At 35.7% G+C, this 10,074-nt stretch overlaps 3 protein-coding genes across 3 annotated transcripts; 1 reads left to right on the top strand and 2 right to left on the bottom strand.

Annotated features, from left to right (window-relative positions):
- Positions 1-80: 80 nt before the first annotated feature.
- LOC143353453 (cytochrome b5) lies at positions 81-2,546 on the bottom strand. The gene is made up of 4 exons (XM_076786809.1): positions 2,178-2,546; positions 1,568-1,696; positions 1,356-1,420; positions 81-1,228 (listed from the first exon to the last, which is right to left on the bottom strand). Exons 1-4 carry the CDS (start codon positions 2,295-2,297, stop codon positions 1,192-1,194), a joined length of 351 nt encoding a protein of 116 aa, XP_076642924.1. The 5' UTR covers positions 2,298-2,546; the 3' UTR covers positions 81-1,191.
- Positions 2,547-5,368: 2,822 nt separating this feature from the next.
- LOC143353450 (fidgetin-like protein 1) lies at positions 5,369-7,620 on the top strand. The gene is made up of 2 exons (XM_076786804.1): positions 5,369-5,756; positions 5,835-7,620. The coding sequence occupies exons 1-2, from the start codon at positions 5,602-5,604 to the stop codon at positions 7,618-7,620; spliced, it is 1,941 nt and encodes a 646-aa protein (XP_076642919.1). The 5' UTR covers positions 5,369-5,601.
- Positions 7,621-7,638: 18 nt separating this feature from the next.
- LOC143353451 (uncharacterized) lies at positions 7,639-10,040 on the bottom strand. The gene is made up of 8 exons (XM_076786805.1): positions 9,719-10,040; positions 9,348-9,600; positions 9,157-9,285; positions 8,944-9,046; positions 8,743-8,866; positions 8,514-8,664; positions 8,050-8,178; positions 7,639-7,963 (listed from the first exon to the last, which is right to left on the bottom strand). The coding sequence occupies exons 1-8, from the start codon at positions 9,833-9,835 to the stop codon at positions 7,788-7,790; spliced, it is 1,182 nt and encodes a 393-aa protein (XP_076642920.1). The 5' UTR covers positions 9,836-10,040; the 3' UTR covers positions 7,639-7,787.
- Between the last annotated feature and the right edge of the window lie 34 nt (positions 10,041-10,074).

Raw genomic sequence — 10,074 nt, 5'->3', positions numbered from 1 at the left:
GTAATGCACTGTAATGCAACGCACTGTATTCGTAACTTTTGTTTTCAGTTATGGAATGTTTTGGAGTTGTAAGAGAATAGTGTTTTTAATTATCGATTTACTGAAATATCTCATTCGCCTTGAAGCAGTGTACGTCAATCTTTTAATAATGTAACGAGAAAACGCAATTTATTCGGACACGACAAACGTTGTTTTCTTTTTTTTAATCGAACAAGATCTCAATTGTACTGTTTATTTTCTAGATAGTTGATCTTTTCGGAATAAGGATGATAACGACAGTTCAAGATCAATCGCAATGGTTCTGATCCTTTTCCCGATTAGATATCCGACACTTTTCCTAGAATAACATCAATTCTTCGAAAAATCATTGACAGATTTTTATCTTGATCCATCGCTCGAAGATAAACAATTTTTCATTGTGCATCTTGTCCTCTTTCACGCTGTATTTTTTCTTTTTCCTTCGTCCTCGTTTATTTGTACATAGACTGCCGGACATCTGTGCTAATTCGCAATTACGTGTCCCATTTGAAACATCGATTTCAATGAATTTAATTTACAATTTTATGAAATTTCGTACGTTAAAATTTCTCTGAAACGTTCGATATCGACACAAGAGATCTCCGCAGTCTAATTGACGATACGAATTCGGTTACTTAACACAAATCGATGTCGTAATAATACTATGAAAGTATTAACGTTATTCATGCGCTGGATTTGTTCAGTTACGCGAAAGAATTATAGTAAGTACATAATGATCCGCAGTCGACTTGTAATCGTTTTAGAATCTCTAGATCACGAAATTCTATTCGAAATTAGAGGCTGAAGACAAGTACAAGCGAAATCGATTATTATTACCTCATGCATTCCTAAGGATTAAGACTTCGGCTCGTCCACGCTGATCCATATCGATCATCTTTACAAATCGCGTGTTCATTTAACACGCTGCCAACGCATCGCGAAACTACATTTTTCCGAGACACGCGACCGCCATACTTAAAAATAGAAGCATAACGCGTTATGACCCCTTTTTTTAAGAAAGAACGACCAACTTGTACGTTGTATACACACGTTATAATCTTATCCTATTCTTACTTTATAGTTTGTATCTAGTTCGGTATGTACACTATAGTGGTAAAAAAGAAACGCGAATAAAAATTAAATAAATTAATTGTTGTCTGTTGTACTACTCCGTCATGATGCACAGCTTCCGCAAAGTCTTCGTAGAAGGCTGTTGGAGAAACAAATTCGTTTTAGATTAACGTAATTTTCATAGATTTTTAACGCAAATTAAGTTCAATTCGTCAAAATATTTTCGAAAGGTAACGTAGGTATAGTATTTCATTTTCGCAGCATACCTCCTCCGGTTAATCTTGGCGCCACCATTCGCCATTTTCTTCTTTCTATTCGCCCTTTTATCCTCCTATTAAAAAAAAAGATTTCTATTATTAGTGATCGTATTCAGTTTAATTACGTTTGTAATTTTATGTGAGGGATGAAAAGTGTAAATGTTCCGAGATTGCTGATTGAAATTTTATTTTTGGGCTTCGAATGTGAACGTTGACAGTACCTCTATTAGTTCTCCAACGAGGAAACCCTTCAGAATCTGTTTCGCCTCTGAAGAGTGTCCGAAATCATCGAAACTGGATGTTGCGTCGCGGCCCGCGTTCTCGTCGATCAATTCGGGACCACCGGGATGCTGAAATCAGTTTCAGATGTCCATTAAAAAATGTTCGGACGACCTCAAGTCACTCTTGCAATTTCCAGCCTGCGGAAGGTTGTACTCTGCAATTGAAACTTGCAATTAAAAATTGAGATTTCTATCTGAATCGTTTCAATCATTTTTATCGTGCATTTCAGTCGCTCCGGTCTCGCGCTACAACTGAGTAAATCGGATTCATAGATCTTAAATTTGAATTTTAATAAAATCTCCATAAAGTTCAATGAAGAGTTCCATTTAAACTACGAACTCGCGTGACGACTAAGTGTATTCATATAAAACTGCATTTCAAAGGAGTGTTCAAAATGTAATTGTGCACTCTAAATTATGAGATATCGGTACACCAGAACTTTGTGAAATTCTACTAAATTTTTAACAACAATTCGATTTCTACTAGGTATTCATTTCGAAACAGTGCAACTATCAATTTCCACTGAACAATCGATCACTCTTCACGTACCTCTTCTTTGTACTTTGTCACGTCGTACACCATATCATGGATCACGATCCACGTGTCAGCTCCGTCTCGGCCGTTTCTCTGAGCCACATCGTTCAAAGTGTACAGCGTTAATTCTCCCATTCTAATGAGTGTCAACACTTGAAAATGAACTAACTAACTTTCGAACGCGAAAGGATCGACCCCGGTCGACAACTGTCCGGTTCTCGTGAAAATGATCGACTGTCCCGACCCGTGCGAACAATGAGTGAAAACGAGAGCTGAGATCACGGCCAATACCAACGATAACGAGATCCGTGATATATGTCACATATGTAGATAAACGTAGATAATGAGTGTCACGTACTCGATTACAGATCAAGTCTGGAATTTCTGGAGGAAAGCTTCGCTATTTATTCGTCGACGCAGCACGCCGTTCAGGAAATCCCGCTGGGACTTCTGAGAATTGAAATCATTACGAAACATCAATTATTTTTCAAACCGTTCGTTGAAGTTCTACAGATAACGGAATAAACTGCAATTGTGATTTCTTTTATCAAGAATTTTTTCTTTACAAACATTTAACGTTTCACCTAGCGGAAGGTTGTTATTAATAAGTTGTTATACTACATGTTGCGTATACCTACACGCTTTGCATATTTTGCATATTTTTCGTACACATTTTCCAATATTTCGTGCACATTTTGCATATTTTTAATGCATAAATGTCCCCTGTATTTTGCATGTTTATTCTGCATAAACATCCGCAGTCTACTTATTAATAGTTTTCTATTTAAATAGTAATCCCAACAGAAGTGATGAGAGAATGCTGTAAATTGTTAGGGATTTTTTAGACACTGCTACCGCTGTTGGAAAGCCACTGCAAAAATCGAGGACCAAAAATTGGCACTTCGATAAACTTTTCAATGGTGACAGCGTTTTAATTCGTAAAGAAATAAATTATCTTGGGTAATAAAATTTAGTAATTGCTTCTACGTTTGTTATTTGGAAGAAAGTTGTCAAGCTTCTTGTAGATCTAGCACAGCCATTAGGAAAGCTGCAAATAGGCTTCGAGGTAAATGGATTTTGGACTTTGCATATGTACTTGGCTGATAATGCGAACTTGTGCTTGAATTTGTAACAAATCACGAGCCCCGTATTTGAATCGCAAATATTAGATTTGAATTCTGATACGTGATTTGCAATTTGTACTTGAATTTGTGCAGAGAGCGTAATTACAAATCGGCGGCAAAGCATTTTCACGGACAGCCTGTGGCCTAGACCAATAACAGACTTCAATGACAACAGAAATTAATGGATCAGTGTATTAACATAAATAATTTTTTCGTCCTAGATGAATATCCACTGATAATAGGGGATTAAGAGGGATATTACTACTTCTTGAAAAGTTGAACAGTTGTTTTTTAGAAAGCTATGGAGAGGGCGATGACGCTATATATGATTCAGTAACGAAAAGCGCATGATTAATCCTTTCTTAATCTTGATACTGACGTTTACTCGGAAATAAAAATGTGCAACAGTTTGTCATTTATATTCACGATAAGAAACGATGAGTGTTTGTTCCATAAGTAAAAGTACAGTAATTCCCCGATCAGTGGGCAGTATGCAAAGTGTCATACTGATAGTGCAGTTTCTCCCAATAGTTTCCTCAATGTTCATTTTTAATAGTAACACCGATATCGCTCGTAATTATTAAATTGGTTCTCGTTGGAGCATTATTATTGGCCACTATTAATGGATAACGATAAAAAGACGAAAGACTATTAAATATCGATAATAATAAATAACGATCGTTTCTCGCGTTGTTAAGCAGCAACAAGCGACGCAATAGAATCGGCTTGATTAAGTATCTATGAAAAATCATACGCGTAGGAATTCAAATAAGGTAAATGTTAATTACTAATGCAATTTTACAAGTAGAAAATTAAATTCTAAATTATATAATATAATATAATATAATTTACGATGACGTATTTATATAATATAATAGGAGTCGAAAATTAAATTAATTTATAAACCGAAAGCATAATTAAAAGCCGGACTTCTATTTGTCTTATATTATTTAAAGAAATTATAGGTGACCGGTCATTGACACGGTATTATTTTCGATTTATAAAGTATTATAAGTTGAAGATAACATTGATTGCTCAAGTGTCGACACGGGGAGATTAAACGCAACAAAGACAATGATAGAACAATGTCGTTCATTGAATATATGTCAAATGCTAGAAGGAAATCAACGAAATAAATTAGGTTCAAATGATTCTTGTCGCATTTTTTTGTCTCACTTCCGCGGGGCTCTGGAACCCCCTTACCATTTCTGTGTCACATCCCACCGTATCGGTCGGAACTAATATTGTGGAATTACTATCACAGACGGGATGTAGGAGTACGCCAGTCACCTTATACTGTTTCGTGTCGCACGATATGAAATACCGACTCTAACTTCTATTTAGAATAAGCAACTGGTGAGCTCGATCACAGCACACAGAACATAACTCATGAATCGAGAATATTATTGAGAATCGAGTATCTTGTAGACTCCCAATAATCATTCATAAAAGTTACTTTGATTTATCAATGTATTGTCTTTAATAAATTAATGCGTACGAATGTTCATGGTACAAAAGTTCAGGGCCCGCTCTAGGGGGGGGGGGGCAACCCGGGCATTTGCCCGGGGCGCCAAAATTTAGGGGCGCCATTTTGGCTTTGGCTGTAAGTGTGAGAAAAATAATGATGTTTTAAATATTCAATTAATAGAAAATTTCAGACTACCCTTACCAGACAATTTTGCTTACCCTTGCCAAAAAGCAATTTTGCTTACCCTTGGTCTACCTTTAGCTAGCTTAACTAGCTACCTTAATTAAGGTGGACCAAGGGTCATTTAAATCTTCCTTCGGGGTGGGCAAAAAGCTCTTGAATGCTTTTTTCCTTTACCTTGGCCAACCTACAGCAGCTCTTTGTAAGTATCAATTAAAATATACAATTTCTGTTATTTTCTTAATACTTATACATTCAACGAATGCTGTCAATACATATTTCTGTATTTCTAATTGACATTTGCTTCCAAATTTTTCAAAAGTTTTTTACATTTTTGACATAAAATTGGTATTTCTCCGATCGGAGGTCCCCCAGGGGCTCACACACGGGTAGGGACAGAGTTTCTCTGGTCTGAATATAGGACAGGGGACGCTACAGTCGGTCGTAAAATATTCAGTCGGTAAGATAAACCTAGGACGCGAAAGCTCATCACGTGTTCTTGTCATCTTCTTGTGACTTGTCTGTGATATAAGCACTATTCCATTTAAACTTTTAAAAGATTCATTTGAAATGTAATCCATTAATTACTTACATGGTTACATATACGAATAAATAACACGACGTTACATGCAACCATATTCGTTTTTAACTCAACTCTTTCGAAGTTATGGCAACAGCCGAAGTAACAGTTAATAAAAAGAAAAACAACTTTTTAGCGGCATATCATACTTTAAAATTTTCCCAAGCCGACAAAGATGATACAGAAATTGCAGATCTCGAGCGAAGATGTCTTGCCACAAAATATTTGACTGCAAAACAATTGTAAGTATTCTATCATTACAGTGTTAACATAATGTAATGTTTTAAATCAAAAACATCTTAACATTTTGTGCTTCACAGTGAATCAGAGGACATGGCAACATGTTTACTTCGAAGGAGCTTAAAGGATTATCAAAGGATAATGGAAAACAAAAATGGAGTTAACAATTACTGGAAACAGTTTAAGGCTCAAACTCCAAAAATCAACAATGATCCACAGAAATGGAAGTCTGGATTAACCGACGTAGAAACAGCTCTGAGTTTTATGAAACCTTTACCTTGCCAAACTGATAATACACTCCCATGTAAAGGAAGGGTGTTCAATGATAAACATATAGAAAGCATCATAAATACCTGGAAGAACAAAGAATCCTTAATACGAAATAGAAAAGTCAGTGCACAAGCTCAACTTCATCTCAATCCTGGTATGAGTATAGGCATCAAAGGAAGATCGGAAAACAATAGTTTCAATGAAGCAGAACGATCATCCTTTTCATCGAGTAACTCTGTAGAAGAAACTAGCAATTCGAATATGAATTACAAAAAACATGAGTCTAAAACTGGATCAATGTCTCAAGAATATCAAAACTTCGCATCCCATCAAAGACCTGCTAAGTTTGTAAGAGAGAACTCCTATAGTAAGACTAATCACGAACCACCAAACACTTACAGAAACAATGTCAAATCGAAGTCACACGTTTTCGTTCAGAACGGTAAAGAAGATTCTGAAGCAGCGAAACCTAAAATGAACTGTTTCAAGACAGCCAGAGATGAATTAACGGTACAACAAGCGAAAGCTAACAAACCAGCCCAGAAAAAGACTCTAGGTGGCAAACCATCAGTTAATTCACAATTCGTGTGTCCCTTCAAGAAAGAGAAGGAAAAAACACAAGCTCCCGATGCCATGTACAACAACGACACCGAAACAATGGAAGTAGAAGACGAAAGATTAAAGAACATCGAGCCAAAAATGGTTGAATTGATAAAGAACGAGATAATGGACTGCAAAACAACAATCTCTTGGGACGACATTGCTGGCTTGCAATATGCGAAAAAGATTATTAAGGAAGTAGTTGTGTATCCTATGTTGAGGCCTGATATTTTTACCGGTTTGAGGAGACCCCCTAAGGGGATTTTATTATTTGGACCGCCAGGTACTGGTAAGACGCTTATAGGCAAGTGTATAGCAGCTCAAAGCAAATCGACGTTCTTTTCGATTTCTGCGAGCTCGTTGACCTCCAAATGGATAGGCGAAGGAGAGAAAATGGTCAGGGCATTGTTCGCTGTTGCGAGAGTTTATCAGCCGGCGGTTATTTTTGTGGACGAAATAGACTCGTTACTCACGCAGAGATCTGAGACCGAGCATGAAAGCTCTAGGAGACTGAAAACCGAGTTTTTGGTACAATTGGATGGAGCTGCGACCGCGGAGGAGGATCGCATTTTAATCGTTGGAGCAACGAACAGACCTCACGAGCTGGACGAGGCAGCGCGTAGACGACTCGTTAAGCGGCTCTATGTTCCCTTGCCCGAGTTCGAAGCTCGTAAACAGATCATAAATAATTTATTGGTAACGGTTCCGCACAATCTCACAGAGCAAGAAGTAGACGACGTAGCCGAACAATCGAAGGGATACTCGGGGGCGGATATGTGCAATTTATGCAAGGAAGCCAGTATGGGGCCAATAAGGAGCATTCCATTCAGTCAATTAGAAAATATTAGGAAGGAGGATGTCAGGCAGATAACAGTCGACGATTTCAAAGAAGCGCTGATTTATGTACGGCCCAGTGTATCCGAATCCAGTTTAACGACTTACGTTGAATGGGATTCTATATACGGAACCGGAACTGCGCAGAATCATAAAACATAAAGATACAATTTCTCCGAGGATTTTTCAATATTCAATATATATTTTTGTAATACAAAGTTTTGTAATAAATAATACATTTATGAATGTTTAAATTGATGTACAATATAATGTCTTGCGAAAGACAGATAATTTTGTTACTAAGTAACTTTATAAATAAGAGCAGCGTGTTAAGATAATTGTACAATGTACACTTTTTGCATGTAGGAAACTATTAAATGTGTTTCAATATGTACTAGTATGTTCAATGACACGACAGCTGTATAATCGAGGGTTAATTCTTTAGAACGAATGGTATTGAAATTAATTGTTTCAAAGTCATCTATATAATATGCATGGACACTTCCTGAAAACGATGGTTACCATTTAGTACAATCGACGATATTCTTAAAATACTGTGACTCATTTGATATGCAATGTATAATATGTTACCAGAATCCACTCCTATGAGAAGTGTATGTCCATATACCAGAACAGTGGTCGGATTAGCAAATAGAATTGGAAATAAATTGTGTATTTTCCACTGCTTACCCTTCACTAAAAAACCTAGGTATCCGTTTTCTAAAATCACAAAAGAAAACTATTATTGACAAGAAAACACGATCAGGTTTGCCCTACATGGTTTTTGATATTATAATGATGTTAGTACTTACATTAAAGATGTAAATCATATAATAAGTAGACTGCGGATTTTATGCATTTATGACAGAAGTGGATAGGTTCCACTTATAAAAGCAAAAAGATAAAAAGAGTTCAAGAACATCAATACATTATATTAAGCCTATTAATATTATTAAAAGAAAAAAGACATTTTTATTTTGTTCCCGTCTCTTGCAATTGAGACAGACCATTTTTATTTTGCATAAAAATCCGCAGTTTAATAATAAGTTATTAACCTGCGATGCAAACGGCCACGTCTGGTTTAAATACGTAAAATCGACGTATTCTTATATTTGGAAGTTTGGAGGGGAATGCCTTCCAAAAACCATTTTTTGTACCACAGTCCAATTCTAAATGCACAAAATACTCTCGGGTATAAAGATGTAACTGAAACATAATTTATCAATATTTAAACGCGTTACAACGTGTTGCGACTTAACAATAGAGTAATACTGAAATCACAACCTGATCATTATCCGCACCAATAGCAATTACTTTGGTTGTATCAAATTTGTACACTGTTTTAGGTATCAATCCTTCAATAATTATCATGTTTCGAAGAGTAGTATAACAATAACCGTAGCTTGCACTATTAAACATTTACCATTTACTAATTACTAAAATATTTACGCGTATACTTTGTAAGTTATATTATTGAAATCATACCAAATCAATTCCCCATTTGTTTTGTCAATCAATTTTTTCTCCTTCACATCCCACCTACTTATATGATTGTTCTGAGAACGACATACACAAACAGTACATATTTCTAAAAGGTGAATACTGTTAATTAAGAATCTATAGTAAGGAGCAAAACTGAATCTACACTATTTGAAACAGCATAACATTTTAAAAGTAGTTCTTTAAATATATCATTACCATCTCTAATGAATTGTATGCTTTGTATATCTTCCATATGGTCAACTACATAAAATGCTCCTTCATTTATATGACAAATATCGTAAAAATAAATGTAGCCTTCATTAGAGCCTACAGCTATTATGTTTTCTATAAAAATATTGGAAATTAATCGCGATCTGATATTTTCACATTTAATTGCATATTGTTACCTGAAGTTTCTACGCAGGTAATATGTTCTGCATTGCTCGCTGCTTGTAATGGTGCGATGCATTTAGCATCTACATTCCATCTCATTACATTTTTACACGTTCTCCATAATTTGTACAATGCCATCCACATTTGAGAGTCATGTTTTTCATGAAATTCTGTGTAATACTTTGTAGGATTCAGTGACTCACAGAAAGTACTCCATAGGTGTTCTGGTATGTCTCTCTTGCATGCTTTGAACCAGTGGTCATTTATCTGTGATTGAATAATAAATTTTGAACAGTTAATCCAGTTAGAATTTACGATCTTAAACGTCAGAGAAATTGTTGTTTTAAAAAAGTTATTGGTAATTCAAGTACATGTATAAACATACCTTTAACGTCTTATTGATAATTTCATTCCAACAGCTACAAACAATCTTCAAGTTCGTAAGCGTCACTGCGTCGGTATATAAAAATATATGCTCCCATATTTCCGGAGGAAAATACATTTTCCAAACATTAATTTATCACTCAGTACTGGAACTCTCTTCGTGTTTTAGCAGCAAATCTTCTTCTCGTTCGAATGTGTGAATTTCAAATTCCTATTACAAATATTTGATAAGGCATTGTTACTTATAACCGGCTTGTATACATGCCTTATAAGTACCTCAAATGCATAGCAACGCGCAACTTACTGTTTCCGCAAAGCATTTGCATAATAATATTTTTCGATTTCAAAAGAATTCCT

This window comes from Halictus rubicundus, chromosome 4, assembly GCF_050948215.1.
Source record: "Halictus rubicundus isolate RS-2024b chromosome 4, iyHalRubi1_principal, whole genome shotgun sequence".
In the NCBI taxonomy this organism is placed as follows: domain Eukaryota; kingdom Metazoa; phylum Arthropoda; class Insecta; order Hymenoptera; family Halictidae; genus Halictus; species Halictus rubicundus.
This window is presented reverse-complemented; position numbering and strand designations above follow the sequence as displayed.

What these genes read in the sequence shown, in the direction of transcription:
- LOC143353453 (XM_076786809.1), bottom strand. Translation starts at nt 2,297, where the DNA reads ATGGGAGAATTAACGCTGTACACTTTGAACGATGTGGCTCAGAGAAAC. An exon ending in TGACAAAGTACAAAGAAGAG is followed by an intron (nt 1,697 to 2,177) that starts GTACGTGAAGAG and finishes AACTGATTTCAG; the next exon opens with CATCCCGGTGGTCCCGAATT. An exon ending in TCGTTGGAGAACTAATAGAG is followed by an intron (nt 1,421 to 1,567) that starts GTACTGTCAACG and finishes TTTTTTTAATAG; the next exon opens with GAGGATAAAAGGGCGAATAG.
- LOC143353450 (XM_076786804.1), top strand. Translation starts at nt 5,602, where the DNA reads ATGGCAACAGCCGAAGTAACAGTTAATAAAAAGAAAAACAACTTTTTA. An exon ending in TATTTGACTGCAAAACAATT is followed by an intron (nt 5,757 to 5,834) that starts GTAAGTATTCTA and finishes TGTGCTTCACAG; the next exon opens with TGAATCAGAGGACATGGCAA.
- LOC143353451 (XM_076786805.1), bottom strand. Translation starts at nt 9,835, where the DNA reads ATGTATTTTCCTCCGGAAATATGGGAGCATATATTTTTATATACCGAC. An exon ending in CATACAATTCATTAGAGATG is followed by an intron (nt 9,047 to 9,156) that starts GTAATGATATAT and finishes TTCACCTTTTAG; the next exon opens with AAATATGTACTGTTTGTGTA. An exon ending in TTGGTGCGGATAATGATCAG is followed by an intron (nt 8,665 to 8,742) that starts GTTGTGATTTCA and finishes ATTATGTTTCAG; the next exon opens with TTACATCTTTATACCCGAGA.